General features: G+C 36.4%; 1 protein-coding gene across 1 annotated transcript in view; it reads left to right on the forward strand.

Annotated features, from left to right (window-relative positions):
- Positions 1-16,927, forward strand: part of LOC126884710 (histone deacetylase 7) — a 302,317-nt gene that overhangs the window by 264,003 nt on the left and 21,387 nt on the right. The window contains exons 8-9 of the mRNA XM_050650832.1: positions 11,869-12,069; positions 12,153-12,348. Of these exons, the coding sequence (XP_050506789.1) occupies positions 11,869-12,069; positions 12,153-12,348 (397 nt within the window). The remainder of the gene's footprint in view (positions 1-11,868; positions 12,070-12,152; positions 12,349-16,927) is intronic.

Below are 16,927 nucleotides of genomic sequence, written 5' to 3' on the forward strand. Positions count from 1 at the left end.
GAATTCCAACATCCCCTCGCAACTAAAATTATTTTTGAATTAGTCAAACAGACCCCCTTTACTACTTAAGTACTCTAACTTAACCCTATTCAGCGGCTTAGTCAACATATAGTCTATCATATCCTCGGTAGGACAATACCTAAAGTTAACAACCCCTTTTTCTATATAACTAATTCCGGCTCAACCCACAAATTCCTTTATAACCTGTTTTAACCAAATTGCTTCCTGACATCCTTCAGCCAATGTTATGTACTCTGCTTCAGTTGATGATAGAGACACGCAATTCTGTTTTCTACATCCCCAATTTATAGGCGATCCCCGTAATAAAAATATATACCCGCTATTTGATTTTCTGTTCCCCTTGTCTTCTGCCCAGTCAGCGTCTGCATAGCCGTATAATGCACTATCTGTCCCTTCTTGTCCTAAAATAAGCTTTTTATATTTACTTTTATTTAAATATCTTAACGCCTTCTTTGCTTCGTTCCAATCTACTTCATTTGGATTTTTATTCTGTTGGCTTAGTATGGTGACGCTTGCCAATATATCCGGTCTAGTATTTACCGCAATATATAACAAACCACCAATCAATTGTTGATATATTTCACTGTTTTTCACCGGCTTTTCTCTGCTAGGCTTATAGTATCCAACATCCATCGGTATATTGAACTCTTTTCCATCTTTCATCATAAACTTGTTCAGCAATTTGTCAATACAACTGGCCTGATTTAAACTACATATCCCTTTATCGCACATTTCAATCTTCATACCTAAATAATCTTGTAATAATCCCAAACTCCTTATATAAAAATTACATTTTAGTTTCTCTTCAAATATATCAATTATTACCTGTGAATCCTTTGCTGCTATTAAAATGTCATCCACGTATATAAGTACGTAAACCCTTTCATGATTTATTACCTTGATATATAAATATATATCAATATTGCTTTTACAAAAAATTTTCCGTAATGACGTGATTTTCTCTTGCATAGCTTGCTTCCATTTTTCACTATCACTTCTTTCAAGCGCTTCTTTAAAGTTTCTTGGTTCTTCTTCTTGGAATTTTGTCAACTTTGCTATGTAGCGCTCAGGTGGGATACCTTTATTTATTCTGCTAGATCTACGATCACCTGAATTCTCTATATCGAGATCTGTATCTAATTGATAGTTAGAATCACCGTCATCGTCATGGGATTGTTCCCAACTTAAGCTCTCATACGTGTTAGATGTATCCGTAGAATTTTCTATTTCCTCCGTGTTTTCAAAATTTGCAACCTCTTTGTCTTCTACGTCGTTTGGCTCTATTTTTTCCCGTTCCATCATGGACCCAATGGATATTTCCTCACTTTTTGCCTCCTTTTTCTCGACGCATATATTTCTCTTGGAAAACACCACACTACGGCTAATTGTAATACGTTCTGTATCTACATTTAACAATCTATACGCTTTTGATTCATCAGAGTAACCTACAAATATCAGTGACTCACCTTTTGGATCAAATTTATCCTTCATTTTTTCTTTGGGAATGTGGCTATAAACCGTAGACCCAAATATTTGCAAATTCGACACATTCGGTGTTACTTTATGCCACAATTCATAGGGCGTTTTTTCTTTCGACTTAGTAGGTAATCGATTTTGCAAATAATTGGCTGTCACTATCGCTTCCCCCCAAAATTTCTTTGCTAAACCCGCATCGATTAACATGCACCTAGCCATTTCAACTAGAGATCGATTCTTTCTCTCTGCAACCCCGTTTTGTTCTGGAGAGTACCCCGCTGTATATTGAATTTTTATACCTTTACCCTTTAAAAATTCCCTTAAATTATTATTTACGTACTCGCCACCCCTATCCGACCTAATTACTTTTGGAACCCTACCTAACTGATTACTCGCAAATTCTATAAACTCTTTTATACATTTTACCGCTTCATTTTTATGATTTAATAAATATATAGTTGTATATCTAGAAAAATCATCAATTAAAGTCAAAATATAACGTTTACCCCCTGGAGTAACAGTCTTCATGGGCCCGCAAATATCCGAATGTAATAAGTCAAGAATATTAAATGTATTGCTATGAGAAAATTTTGGAAAACTCTTACGTAAAATTTTACCTTTCATACAGCATTCACAAGTTTCCCTAATCCTACAGTCTGTCATATCAATCCCGACTGCCATTTTCTTTTCCATTAAGTGTTTGACTGCATCCATGTCCCTGTGTCCACGTGTGAATTGCACATTATGTCCCGCACTTGTTAGCTTTTTCACCGAAAGCAGATTTGAGTCTAATCCCGGCACATACAACACTTCGTCGATTTTTAAATTTTCCACTCCCGATCCAGTCACGCACTCAATAAGTCCTGTTCCTATACCCTGAACCTCGGAGTATTGCCCTTTCTCCGCCAAACTTACAACGCCTTTTCTGCTACCGTCCATGTCTGCTAATTAACCATGTGGCTCGAAGCTCCTGAGTCCACATACCACGAAGCAGAATCCCTTTTTCCGTCCCTTGAGCTATAATTGACCATAAAACATGCATCATCAGTACCTTCAGTGACTTTATTGGCCTTTTCCTTCTTAAACGCTTTGTACTTAAAGCAATCTCGTTTAAAATGGCCCTTCCGGTTACAAAAATAACACTGCCTTGCTTCTGCCCTTGCAGTACCATTATTTTTGTTACCCTCGTATACTGACTTCATCACCGACTCCTCCTGATTTCTTCCCAAAGCTCCCTGACGTCTCCTGTACTCATCTATTAATTTACTCGTAACAAATTCTAGAGTAAATTCACTCGATGGCCTACTTTCCAGCGCTGTAATCAAAAAACTGTATGAGTCTGGAAGACTTCCCAGCAAAATTCCTGCTGAGAACCTGTCCTTAATTTCTTCCCCTAAGGCGGCCAGTTTATTCAACGATTCTAGGAATAAACTAATGTGTGCTTCCATATCACCATTCTCCTCTAGCGATAGCCTACAGATTTGCTTTAACAAAAACACCATACTAGACAAACTTGATTTCTGATGATACTCCCTTAGCGCTATCCACGCATCGCGCGCGAATTCCCTGTTCCGGATATGCACTAATTGATTAACGTCAACAAGTAAGGCTATAGTTGACAAAGCCTTATCATTTTGTTTTTTCCAAGAACTGCTTCGATCTGCTTCTAATGGTAACTCACTCGAAACTATTTCCCATAGATCAGCATTGATGAGTAACATTTTCACTAAATAACTCCAAGATTGATAGTTCTTGCCGTTCAACTTTTCGACGTTATATTTCGCACTCTCCGCCATTATGTATTCGGTTAACACGAAAATTTCGCGACTGTACACTTTTAACTATTATCTTAATACAGGTGAGCTAACAACGTAACTGGGCCCATAACCTATTAGAAATAGTAGATAATAAAAGGTACAAATAATAGTAAACAAACTATTTATTTTAAAACCGAACCGTATTATAATAATATACAAACAAAGAAATTAAGATGTGTCTTTTACAACGTATACTTCAAGACTACTGTATCGAACGCAGAACTAACACTAACATACAGTTCTGACATTCACATCCCTTGTAACATGTGCAACCTTAGGTAAGAGTTTATCGCCCTAATGCATTCGGAGAATTGGCCAACCAATGAAGGAAGACCCCACATGTGTATTATAACACTTAACAAAAATAATAAAGTTGAATTCCAACAGTCATTTGAACATCCAACCAATCAGAACAAAGGTATAATGCGCATATAAAAATTCAGCCTCTATCGCCCGTAAAGAAGTATAACTCCAAAAATGCCCCATGCAGAATATTAGATGTCAACTCGAACATTTTAAATCAGTATTGCAAAAATATTTTGCAGTTTAAAGATCGTCTGCCAGCAACGATTTATTGAACTACGCCCCCAACAACTAAATGTTTTAATAGTTATTTAACCAACAAGTGTATTAATAAGGGCGATTATCAATTAAGATATTTTAACGCGTGAGCGGGGCGAGCGCCTTAATGTTCGAGGTTGTTAATCGCCATTTTAATTCATGAGTTAGTTTCAAAACTTTTCCGTCGACCGTACTTTTCAGAAATAAAGGTATCTTAGTTTAAATTTTTATTTACTTAACGATAAACAACAATTTTTTCAGCTTTCATTAACTTTATTCAATGTTTAATTTTCCTTAGTGGTAGTTTTATTATTGTAAATATTAATATTCGAAATAGTACAATTACTTACTTACTTTACTTTACTCCTCTTGATTCCATTTGGAACATAGGGCCTCTACAGTCCCCCTCCATTCATCTCTGTTTCTGGCCAGAGCTTTCACTTCTTTCCATGTTAACCCATTGTCTTCTAGCTCTCTGGTAATATTTCTTTTCTAGGATGTCATTGGTCTGCCTTGTTTTCTTTTTCCAGTTGGTTGGTAATCCAGGGCTTGTTTGGTTATATCATCTTCATTTTTCCTTAATGTGTGTCCAATAAACTTCCATTTGCGTCTGTCTATCGTTTTGGCTATCGGCTCTTGATTAGTTTTTCTCCAAAGTTCCTTGTTGCTTATCCGATTTGGCCAATATATTTGCAATATTCGTCTAAGGCATCTATTTACAAATGTTTGAACCTTTTGTATAATCTTTTTCTCTATTTTCCAAGTTTCTGCTGCATATAGCAAAATGCTCTTTACATTTGTATTAAATATCCTGATTTTGGTTTTGGTTGTTAATTTATTGGACTCCCATGTTTTCTTCAGTATATAGAACGCATTTTGGGCTTTAGTTATCCTTCCATTAATTTCCTCTTCTATTCCACCGCTAGCGTCAATTATGCTTCCCAGATAGCAAAACTTCTGTACATTTTCTACTTCTTCTCCTTCAATGAATATACCCATTTCTCTTTCCGTATTTATCTTCATAAGTTTGGTTTTTCTTGTGTTAATCTCTAGTCCTATTTTTCTTGCTTCTTTTATCACCTTTTCTGTTTTTTTCTGCATATGTTGTCTTTTTTCGGACACCAGACATATATCATCTGCAAAGTCTAGATCTTCAAGCTGACCGAAAGCATTCCATCTAATTCCTGTTTTATTTTTTGTTGCCTTCTTCATGACCCAGTCGATTAAGATCAAAAATATGGTTGGAGATAGAAACACCCCTGTCTGGCTCCACTGTCTATGTTGATTGGTTCTGTGAGTTTCCCATTGTGCATGATTTGTGCGGTATAGTTTTCATAGAACATTTTGATAATTCTTATGTATTTTAATGGAATTCCATATCTCTTTAATATTTCCCACATTTTTTCTCTGTTAATCCGGTCAAAGGCTTGTCTAAAGTCAATGAAATTTATATAGCTTTTGCTCTGCCATTCTATTGTTTGTTCTACAATGTTTCTTAATGTGTTAATATGATCTGTGCATGCTTTATTACTTCTGAAGCCCGCTTGGTTTGGTCTTAACAACTGGTCTATAGTTTCTTTCATTCTTTCTAGTAGCATCCTTGTCATGACTTTACTCACTGTAGAAAGTAGTGTTATTGCTCTCCAATTGTTGCAATTCGTTTGATCTCCCTTCTTGGGTATCTTTACAATTATACCTTTTTTCCAATCATCAGGTATTCTCTCCTCCTGCCATATTCTGTTTATTAGTACATACAGGATTTCTTCCGATGTTTCTCTATCTGCTTTCAGTAGTTCTGTGGTAATGTTATCTATTCCAGCTGCTTTCCCTCTTTTCAGCTGTTGTATTGCTTTACTTACTTCTTTTTTTGTGAATTCCGATTCGGTGAAGGTTAGTTCTTCCTTTATTTCTTAATTTTTCATTTTGTGTTCTATTATTCTGTTGGCATATACTTCTCTAAAATGTTCGATCCATCTCTCAACTATTTCCTTTTCATTCTTCAATATTTTCCCGTTTTTGTCTTTTACATGCTCAACGTTCATTTTTCCGCGCGACCTTAGTTTTTTCGTCGTTTTATATAGAGTTCCCATGTCGTTGTTTTTTGCTGCTGTTTCTGCTTCTATTAACAGTTCTTCGTTATATTGTTTTTTGTCGTTTCTCGCACTTTTTTTAACTTCTTTATCTTTCTCTCTATATTCTCTCTTCATTTGTTTCCTATCTCTTAGATCATTTTTTATAGCATTTTACATTTAAGTAGTTTCCTTTCTTTTATTTTTTCCCACGTGCTTCTCGATAGCCATGGTTTATTACTTCTTTTTTGTATTCCTATCGTTTCTTTTGCTGCTTGTGTATATACATACTTGCATTTATCCCACAGCTCTTCTTTCGTGGCATTTTCTGTGTTGTAAGTTTTATTATATAATTCTCTTAACTTGGTCTTATATTCTTCAGTACTTTCATTTCCGTCTTTGAGCCACTGAACGTTATATCTTTCTCGTTGTTCCATTGGCGTTTTCTTACTTCTGGCTAGTTTGAGTTTGATTTTGGCTCTAATCAACATGTGGTCGGACCCTATGTCTGCCCCTCTCATTGCTCTAACATCTAAGAGTGAGTGCCTCCATGTCTTATCTATGGTTATGTGGTCAATCTGATTGTGTGTTTGTCCATCGGGGGATGTCCATGTTACTTTATGTATGCGTTTGTGTTGAAATATACTTCCACCTATGACTAAACTATTTTGGGTGCAGAAATCTATAAACATGTTACCATTCTCATTAATTTGTCCCAATCCTTCTTTCCCCATTACAGTTTCTCTTCCACTATTATTCGTTCCTATTTTGGCATTCATATCTCCGATTATCATCACAATATCTTTTTTATATTTATTTTGTATTTTATCGTATGCCGTCTGTAGCTGTTGGTAAAACTCATCTTTTATGTCCTGTTCTTTTTCATTTGTTGGTGCATATACATTAACAATTATTATGGTCACATAATAATGGTCGGTCTTTTTCGCCACATTTTCCCGAGTATATAACCGTTTTGTCGTGTTCAATTCTTGTTTTTCCACATCCCTTCCATTTAATTTCAGATAATCCTAATATACTAATGTTATTTTTATCCATTTATTTTGCCACTTGATGTGCTTTACTTGTTTCAAACATTGTTCGGACATTCCAACATCCTATGTACGTTGTTTTTCTCAAATCCATTTCCGTGGCCATTTTCGTCATCGCGTTATCTTTCCTATTTCCGAGGCTTGTAGAGGTTTCTTTAGCAATATTAGTTTTTATGTGGTGAGGTCGCTAACCTCACGCACAACCCTCCTCCTTTCTCATCCTGGGCTTGGGACCAGGCAATGGTGGAGTTAATAGTACAATTACTGAAATTAAAGGAAGGTATTGATAAATGATTATCTGCTGTATAGCATTTTGACAAATTTATATTTAAGTCTTCTTGGACCTCTGTAAATTCTGTGATAGAAGAAGAAGCGGTGGTGCTGAAGGAAGTGCTTTGACAAGGTTTAGTGGTATTTTGTCCCAAGAGTTTTTCAGCCGTCTCAAGTTTATTCTGCATAGAATTATCTATATAACCTTCTGCTACAGCAGTCGATTTCCAGCCACCTAGTCTTTTAATAGCTGATATATTTTTTAGTGGGAATATAAATAGGTATATGTTTGGTTGCCTACACCACAGGTCACTGCCAATCACAGAGCGTTTAATTAATTTATGCAAGCAATGTATGTTGTGTTGCCTATAATGAAATCGTTCATTAATAGAAAATCATTCATTAATAGGTGTCATTAATCAATGATTTTGAGGGTGTTAAAATTGATCATAAATGGACGGTCGACGGAAAACGTTTGTTTTAACCCTGGAAGCTCATACTTGGGTGTGAGATACCCATCGAGACACTTAACTGAGTGTAGCATGCTCAATTGCATTTCAATGGTAATGCCAATTTCATGTAAATTCAGTCTGTAGTCTGCCAAGGACGTGCGTGTAGTTGAGGTCAAATTTTATTGAATACAGGGTAGGGTATGTAGCACCCATATGTGAGGTTTGCGATCAAGTGTGCCTTCAAGTTAAAGACCTACCAACACAACATCCCACAAGTTTAGTAAAGCAACTAGGTGTTATAGCTGCAAAGGAAGAGATGAAAAACAAAATATGCATACTGGGTTAGCCATAAAGCATTCTGCATTGAGTATAGTTAAATTGAAATACTTGGCTAAGAATGAATATGAGCTCTATAATAAAAAGGTGCTACCTTTTAGTTAGAAAGACCATTTTGTTATTAAACTAAGTTTAAATATTTTGAATTATGTTTCTGGTTGTTTAGAAAATATTTTTTAATTATTTTTATAAATTTTTTCCTTTGTATTACTACAATTAGCAGAGAGAAAATAAAATGAATGATTTAATCCTTCTTGTGTATTCAATAGTGATTAGACAGTCTCTGGAAATCATAAAATGTTTACATTTTCTTATTTCTTCACAAAAAATCATTGGGTATTTGATACCCATGTGTGCGGATTATGTTAAAAAAATAGGTGTGATCTTCCAGGGTTAATACTGCATATTTAGTCTCTTCTTAAATTGTTCGAAATCATCTGTCTCCTCTATGGAATATGCTGTGAAGCACATCCAAGGTAACTCCTCGAAGAGCGATAGTCAGGTTTACAGCCTTTTCTTTTTCGGACCATCCATAGGCGTAACCAGGGATAACCCCCCCATTGGGATGAACTTTAAGCTCTATACGCTTAACACCATAGGTACCCCTAGAGACTCTTCAGTAGTTGTAACCCCCCCCCCCCCCCTTAGGATCATCCTGGTTACGCCGTTGGGACCATCCATTCGCTCTTCCGGCTGATTCGAACTATTTTATGTAGTTGTTCCATGACGATTTTCCATTGAAAGTTGGGACTTTAATACAAGCAGAACTTCCACTCCCTTCAAATGTCGGTCGTGACTCCAACTTAAATTTTACGCGTCGTCGCCATTTGTCTCTACTGTAATTGATCGAATTCCTCTATCTGCTACCCCCGTTTCCTCCATATTCTTTTCAATCTCTTGTATCTTTTCTTGAAAAGCCAAAATATGGGCAGCAATTTGGTTTTTTAACGAGGATATTTTATCGTCGAGGGAAGACATCCAAGAAGTGACCTTAGAGATTTCCAATGAGATTTCTTTCCAGAGAAGATATCTCGGTAGAAATTTCAACGAAACAATGTTGTCGAAACTTTGGAGATTTCACCAGAAACTTTGTTTTTTAATAATGTAATCGACGAAACCAGAGCATCATTCGTGTCCTAAAATACATAAGTTTCTGGATCAAAATCTTCTTTCTAGGGCGTTCTTCAGACGTTGGAATAAATCGGTCTTTTTCCCAACAGAATTAAATTTTTTGTCTTCCAATTCTCGTCACAGATCCGTTACTTAGCCATTTTTCACAAAATTTATTTAAATATCCCAATCTTCTGACACCATTGTAACGTGATGTTACTAATGTCTAATTTTATTAAGAATGTTACACCTTTACTTTTTTATATAATGCAAATTTATATTTCCCGACTTACCAATACGCGTTTGTATCAGATTGCCGATACAATATTTACTTTTAGACTGAATTCTTACTATCGATGTTTAAGTACAGCAAAACCTCGATATAACGGACTAATTGAGGGGACGGGATTTCCGTTAAAGCCGAAAGTCCGTTGTATGAAAATAGGTTTAAAATCAATCAAAATTTTTTTTTAATTATGTAGGTAGTGTATTTAGATACAGTGTACAAATCTGTAAGTTAAAAAGGAATAAAGCTTTGTTCGCTACTTTTTTACTTTTCTACTTCATCTAAAAACTTTCTGCAATATACTCATTTGGTTGACAAAATTATTCACTGATTCATGGGTTGAATATGCGATGTATTTTTTGGCAAAACATACAATAATTAAAGTTGCCATCTTTTGAATTTAGAATACTTTCGGGGAGATTAGCAGGAGCTTTGTCTAAAATCAATAAACATTTCACCTCTTTAGGCGGTATTACCAGTTTCTTCTCTTGAAATTTTCTCACTGCAGGTACAAATCCTTTAAAAACCAATTTTTGAAAATATCTCTGGTGAACTATGCCCTATTAGAGCTATAATAATGAAACGGGCAGATGATGCCTTTTGATGATTATATCTTTGACAACACTAGATTTACCAGATTCACCAACAATTATAGTAGTCAATCCATGCGATCCATCGACGTTAGCACAAAGCAGTGCTGAGATCCTGTTCTTGTTGTTTTTCCTTGTAGAATTCTACACTCACCGGCAGAAAAAACCGCCACCCCCAAAAAATGGGTAATTTTTAATGTCTTGTATTTCCTAAACCTGATGTCCGATTTAAGTAATTTTTTTAATATTTTATAGCCTTATTCTTTAACAATATCGCTGTAATAATATCGTTGCTAGACAGGTACATTGTCATTGTATACAGGGTATACGAATCAAACTGTGTTTTTTTCTCAAACTTTGGAACACGCTGTGGAATGTTCTAGCTTTTATAAAATACTGAAATTACAACCCAACTATCGCTTTAGGTTTTCTTAACATTTTGTTTTTTGATTCATTCGCTTATGTTGCATAATAAAAAAGTTAGGCACTTTAACAACTACCCCTGTTTTTCGTCAATATAGGGTGTTTTTAAATAAGTACGGCAAAGTTTAAGGGGTAATTCTGCATGATAAAATAATGACAGTTTGCTTAATAAACGTATGCCCGCAAATGCTTTGTTTCCGAGATAGGGGTGTTGAAATTGTTCTTACAAACTGACGATTTATTTATTTCTCTAAAACGGTTTGTGATATGCAAATGAAATTTGGTAGATTTTAAGAGGTAGTTACTGCGCATTTTTTGGCATACAATTAAGAATTTTATATTCACCATTGACGTGCGTACGGGATATATGTAAAATGTTTATACCCGTATGCACGCCAATGGTGAATATAAAATTCTTAATTGTATGCCAAAAAATGCGCAATAACTACCTCTTAAAATCTACCAAATTTCATTTGCATATCACAAACCGTTTTAGAGCAATAAATAAATCGTCAGTTTGTAAGAACAATTTCAACACCCCCTATCCCGGAAACGAAGCATTTACGGGCATGCGTTTATAAAGCAAACTGTCATTATTTTATCATGCAGAATTACCCCTTAAAGTTTGCCGTACTTATTTAAAAACACCCTATATTAACGAAAAACAGGGGTAGTTGTTAAAGTGCCTAACTTTTTTATTATCCAACATAAGCGAATAAAACAATAACATAATGTTAAGAAAACCTGAGGCTATAGTTGGGTTTTAATTTCAGTATTTTGTAAAAGCTAGATCATTCCACAGGGTGTTCCAAAGTTTGAGAAAAAAACAGTTTGATTCGTACACCCTGTATACAATGACAATGCACCTGTCTAGCAACAATATTATTACAGCGATATTGTTAAAGAATAAGGCTATAACATATTAAAAGAGTTACTTAAATCAGACATTAGGTTTAGGAAATACAAGACATTAAAAATGACCTATTTTTTGGGGTGGAGGTTTTTTGTGCCGGTGAGTGTATTTTTCATATTTTTTTTTTCATTCTAATTTTTTTTACATTTGATCCGATTTTTTGTCCGTTATATCCGAAGTCCGTTAAATAGAGATGCGTTATATCGAGGTTTTACTGTATTTATATTGTCCGGTTCTGGTTCGATATTTAACTAGAATTTCCGGCTTCGCTAGTTCAAAACCGGTCAACCCGGTTGTGTCTTCCCGAATATAACAGGTAGACCCTCATGACGTCAGTGTTGTTTACTTGGGTTGGGGTCCCACTAATCATTGAATTCTCTAGTGGATCATTGAACAAGAAGCTAACTTAATATCAGTTTCATTAATTGTATCTTCACAATATGTATTTAGTAACAGTGTAAAAAGATATTTTTGATTATATTTGTCTCTTTTTAGATTCAATGTTAACATCGCCTGGTCCGGTGGATTGAACCCACCTCTTGGAGACGCTGAATATTTAGCTGCATTTAGAAGTATTGTCATGCCATTAGCAAGGGCGTTCGACCCGGACATTGTCCTTGTTTCGTCAGGGTTTGACCTCACCGAAGGCCACCCCGATCCCTTGGGAGGATACAAAGTATCGCCGGCATGTTTTGGGTAAGTACATTTCTCTTACTTGAGACATTTGAGTAAAAATCAACTTCTCTAAACATAAAATTAATTGGAATTATATTTTTTAGTTACATGACACGCCAACTGATGTCACTGGCTCGTGGACGAATTATTTTAGCCCTAGAAGGAGGTTACGATCTGCCCTCGATATGTGACTCTGCCGAAGAATGTGTCAGAGTTCTTCTTGGCGATCAGCCTTCTCCCATCAGTGCTATGGAACTATCTCGCATTCCTTGCCACAACGCTATACTGACAATGCAAAAGGTAAGAATATGTTATAGTCATTTTCAAGAATATGTTATAGTTGGTCAACGCAACGAATAAATTTGTTTGATTCTAATTGAGACAGTCACCAGATGTCACCACCATTTCTGTCAGGGTTGCAATTTGCAATGTCACGCGTAACTAGGATAAATCGAAAATGCATAGACACCAAGTTGGATACGACCAGTGGCGTGCGGTGACTTTTTCTAAAGGGGAAGCGATTCAATAGGGATATAAAAATATTTTCTTAAGGGTCGAGGGTCGAGCCACTTCCCACCTGATAACACTCTGATGCGCTATAGGGGCTCTCTATCAGCAAAGTGCTTATGTGAGACGTCCTGGGTACAAGGAGTCACACACTAAATCCTACCCCGATCAATGCGTGAGGCACTCTATTGCCGCTATTTCTAGTGACTATAGTGACCTATCATTTATCTGTATTGCTTGCTCGGGCCTTAAGTCCTCGCTCCGGGCTTCGTTTCCTAAAGAAGAGATCTATTTAAATGTTTTTTTTTTAAATTCCGAGGCATTTTCCACAACACACAACTTTCAACAATATGACACTTATTTATAATTGAGCTCTATTCTCCTATCAACTTCTGATAATTGTTGAATTCGGTCTTTTTCAATGTACTTGTAAAGTCTGTCTTCGCTTGTTGAATTTCTTGTAAAACTTTTAATGCATTTTAATACTGAAAAACTTCGTTCAACTGATGCACTTGTGACTGGGATAGTTTGTAGTAATTCACACAACTTGGACACTTCACACAGGGACTTTTTTAAACCAGTAGTTATAAGAAATACCTAGATTTCTGAGTATATCTTTATCACTAATGTGAGTTGTTTCATAAACAACACTTAACTTATAATGCAAAGCTGGCATATCAAAATATTTTCAGATATTTTTAATCGTAGTGAAATAAATTCCTCTGTGGTAAATTTTGATGAATTATAATTAGAAATATTAAATAAGAATATATTATATAATTCTACAAATTTTAATTCGTTAAAATTTGGAAAGCAAAAATTCATTTTTTGTAGAATGTTATCAAAAGGTCTCTCTGTTGTCGACATTATCAATCTTCATTCTTTTTCTTTCATGTTCAAACCCCATATTTTCAGTTTTATCCCAAATATTTTTAAACTGCTCTCGTTTTTTAATTATTGTATTAATAAAGTCATCAATTTGTCTTATACAAAATGCAATGTCAATTGACTTCATCTGTAAAATGTCAAATAAAAGATCAGTAAAAGGAAAAATCTGCAAAAAATTTAAATCGAAATATTCTTTAAGCTTAAGCGAATGTATGTACCTAAGCACCCCTTAGAAGCAGTAACAGTCAGAGCATCCCACTCTTGGAAGGCGATCGAACGATCGCTTCTGCACGGTACCAAAATTCGCGCGACTAGTGGGTGCCGTCATTGAACCCTGACCAATTTTTATACGGGACAACTGCATGACAAGCGGCGATTTTGAGATGCGCTTCTGTCAGGGGTAGACTGAGTAGTTGAATTGTGTGCATAGTGCATATTGAGTTCCTTCCTATGCGATTAATTTTTAATATTTTTCAATGCCTATTGCCTAGGTAATAATATGTAGATTACTGGGATTGGGGAAAATTTTTGATAATTAAATATTAGTTAATAATGTATTTTGTTATATCGAACTATATAATAGGGAAGCGGTGCTTCCCCCGCTTCCATGGACCGCACGCCTCTGGATACGACCCTATTCATAACACACCAGCTCGCATACATATTAAGAAAAATAAATATAAAAAAACCTATACAGAAGTAAAAACTTCAAATTATATCTTGGTATAAAATCGTTTATTTAAAAACTATCTAAAAGTCATCCACATGGATTGTAAAATGTTTTCGTTCTGAACAGAACATCTTCAGTGCATTCCGCAAAGTAGTTGTAACTAGCACACCAATGAAGGTGGTAACTTCATAATATATGGCTTACATTATAACTTTTGATAAAATATTGTGACTACAAGTCGATGTTACAAGATTAAATTATGTATGTGCCTAAAGAGCAACATGCTTCCCTGCTCGAAAAAACTAGGTACTTGCCATTTGAATTAGCACAGACCAACTCGTGTCTGTGCTAGTGTCAAGTTGGTCTATGCTAATTCAAATGGCAAGTACCTAGTTTTTTCGAGCAGGGAAGCATGTTGCTCTTTAGGCACATACATAATTTAATCTTGTAACATCGACTTGTAGTCACAATATTTTATCAAAAGTTATAATGTAAGCCATATATTATGAAGTTACCACCTTCATTGGTGTGCTAGTTACAACTACTTTGCGGAATGCACTGAAGATGTTCTGATCAGAACGAAAACGTTTTGCAATCCATGTGGATGACTTAGATAGTTTTTAAATAAACGATATTATACCAAAATACAATTTGAAGTTTTTACTTCTGTATAGGTTTTTTTAAACTATGGTATACAGCAAACTATTGGGATTTTCCCATTGATTTTAAAAATAAATATATGAAAGAATATATTTAGACATTGAATTATTGATGTCACGCTATTATAATAAGTATAATGTTTAGTAGCATGACATCATTCTCTCCACACGAATGGGAGCTGGGGCGAGCACCTGCGGGTGGTGACGCGCACTGCCACGCAGAGAGCGGCCGCGTTGGGGTGGATAATGCCCAACATTGGCGGGCCCAAATCTGAGAGGAGGAGGGCTTTACACGGTGTGGTACAGTCTGTTCTTCTTTACGCGGCCCCAGTCTGGAGTGAGGCGGTAGAAATATCGTCCTACCGGAGGCTCTTGACGCGCACAGACAGAGCAAGTCTCTTACGTGTGGCAAGCGCCTACAGGACTGTGTCTGCGGCAGCATTGTGGGCCATCACCGGCTGCGTACCCTCTCACATCTTAGCTTCCGAGAGGGCCCGTTTATTTTATCGTCTGGGCACAACGGTCCGACCGAGAGTGCAAGACGCGAGAAGAGAGCCACATCCATACGGATGTGGCAAATTGAATGGGAGGCAATTGCGGATGTGCGCAGTGGACCAGATCACTTATACCGGACCTGAAGACGTGGCTCGAATGTGGGCACCGGCGCTTGGACTATTTCCTGACGCAGGTGCTCACCGGTTACGGTTGTTTCCGTTCGTATCTCTTCAGGTTGAAGAAAGCAGATACAGAAAGCTGCCCTTACTGTGGTTTGTTCGACAGCGTGTCACATACGTTGCTGGAATGTGCAAGATGGAGTGTGGATAGATTACAATTGGAGAGAAGGAATGGTGTTCGTTTTGACTCTGTGAGTGATATGATTGCGAGGATGTGTGAGGATGAAGGTACGTGGGCAAAGACCCATGCGTTCGTGAGACAAACCCTCCAATCCAAGGAGACTGAAGGAAGACAACAACGCCCATAAAAAAAATATATGTGTATATGGGAATGTATGTGTATATATGTGTATATATGTGGTATTTAAGTCGAGCTGTGTATGTATTAAATGTAACACTGTAGATATTTAAATGAGACGTGAGGCGGATGCAGTGTCGCAGATATGCCCTCACCAGAGCGGATCCCGGCCTGCATTCCCAGATCACAAGTATGTTTGGTTGAGAGGACGGAGGGTTTTTAGTGGGTAGGTTCTTGCCCCGGCGGGGATTGCGGTTCAGCGTACCACACGTGGTGGGCTGTGCAGCCATCTCAGCGGCGGCAAGGGAATCCCACATAACCAGGCATAAGACCGGTATCTTAAGAAGATTTCCCACCCACCTCTAAAAATATGAAAAAAAAAGCATGACATCATTAAATCAATTTCTAAATATATTATTTCATATATTTATTTTTCTTTATGCGAGTCGGTGTGTTATGAATAGGGTCGTATCCAACTTGGTGTCTATGTATTTTGGATTTATCCTACTTACGCGTGACATTGCAACCCTGACAGAAATGGTGGTGACTGTCTCAGTTAGAATCAAACAAATTTATTCGTTGCGTTGACCAACTATGACTATACAGGGTGTTTCATCATTAACAATTGTCCATATCGTAACTGGAGAAACCTTAGCACAAAATACGAAGATTTAACCCAAAACACTTAAATAAAATATTCCTCGTTACCGAGATACAGAGTGTATTCTTACAAATATTCTAAAATGATTTAAGCCCACTGTTCAAGCACCTTTTAATATTTTTTGTTCAAACTTGACACACAGTTTACACATGTTAGGGTACTTCAACTGTTATAAAAAGATAGTTTTCCGCTGTTACCAGAGGCGTGCTGTAGGGATATATACTTCATTTTCGCCCCCTTTTCCCCCTCACAATCTACGCCACTGTCGTAATAATCATTTCAGCATGTTTTTTGATTCCTTGTTACTTTTTACATAAATACCATCCTTTTGTCTCATTGCAATAAAGTAAGTAGTTTTCAAGTTATTTGCGTTTAAAGATAATGGATTCCATAAGACTATGTACCTACTTTAAACTACATTCAATAAGATTATGTGTTTAAAATACAGTACAACCTCGTTTAACCGGACTAACTGGAACCGGAAGCGATCCGGTAAATCGAAAATCCGGAAATATAATAATA

This window comes from Diabrotica virgifera, chromosome 5 (assembly GCF_917563875.1).
Source record: "Diabrotica virgifera virgifera chromosome 5, PGI_DIABVI_V3a".
Classification (NCBI taxonomy): Eukaryota; Metazoa; Arthropoda; class Insecta; order Coleoptera; family Chrysomelidae; genus Diabrotica; species Diabrotica virgifera.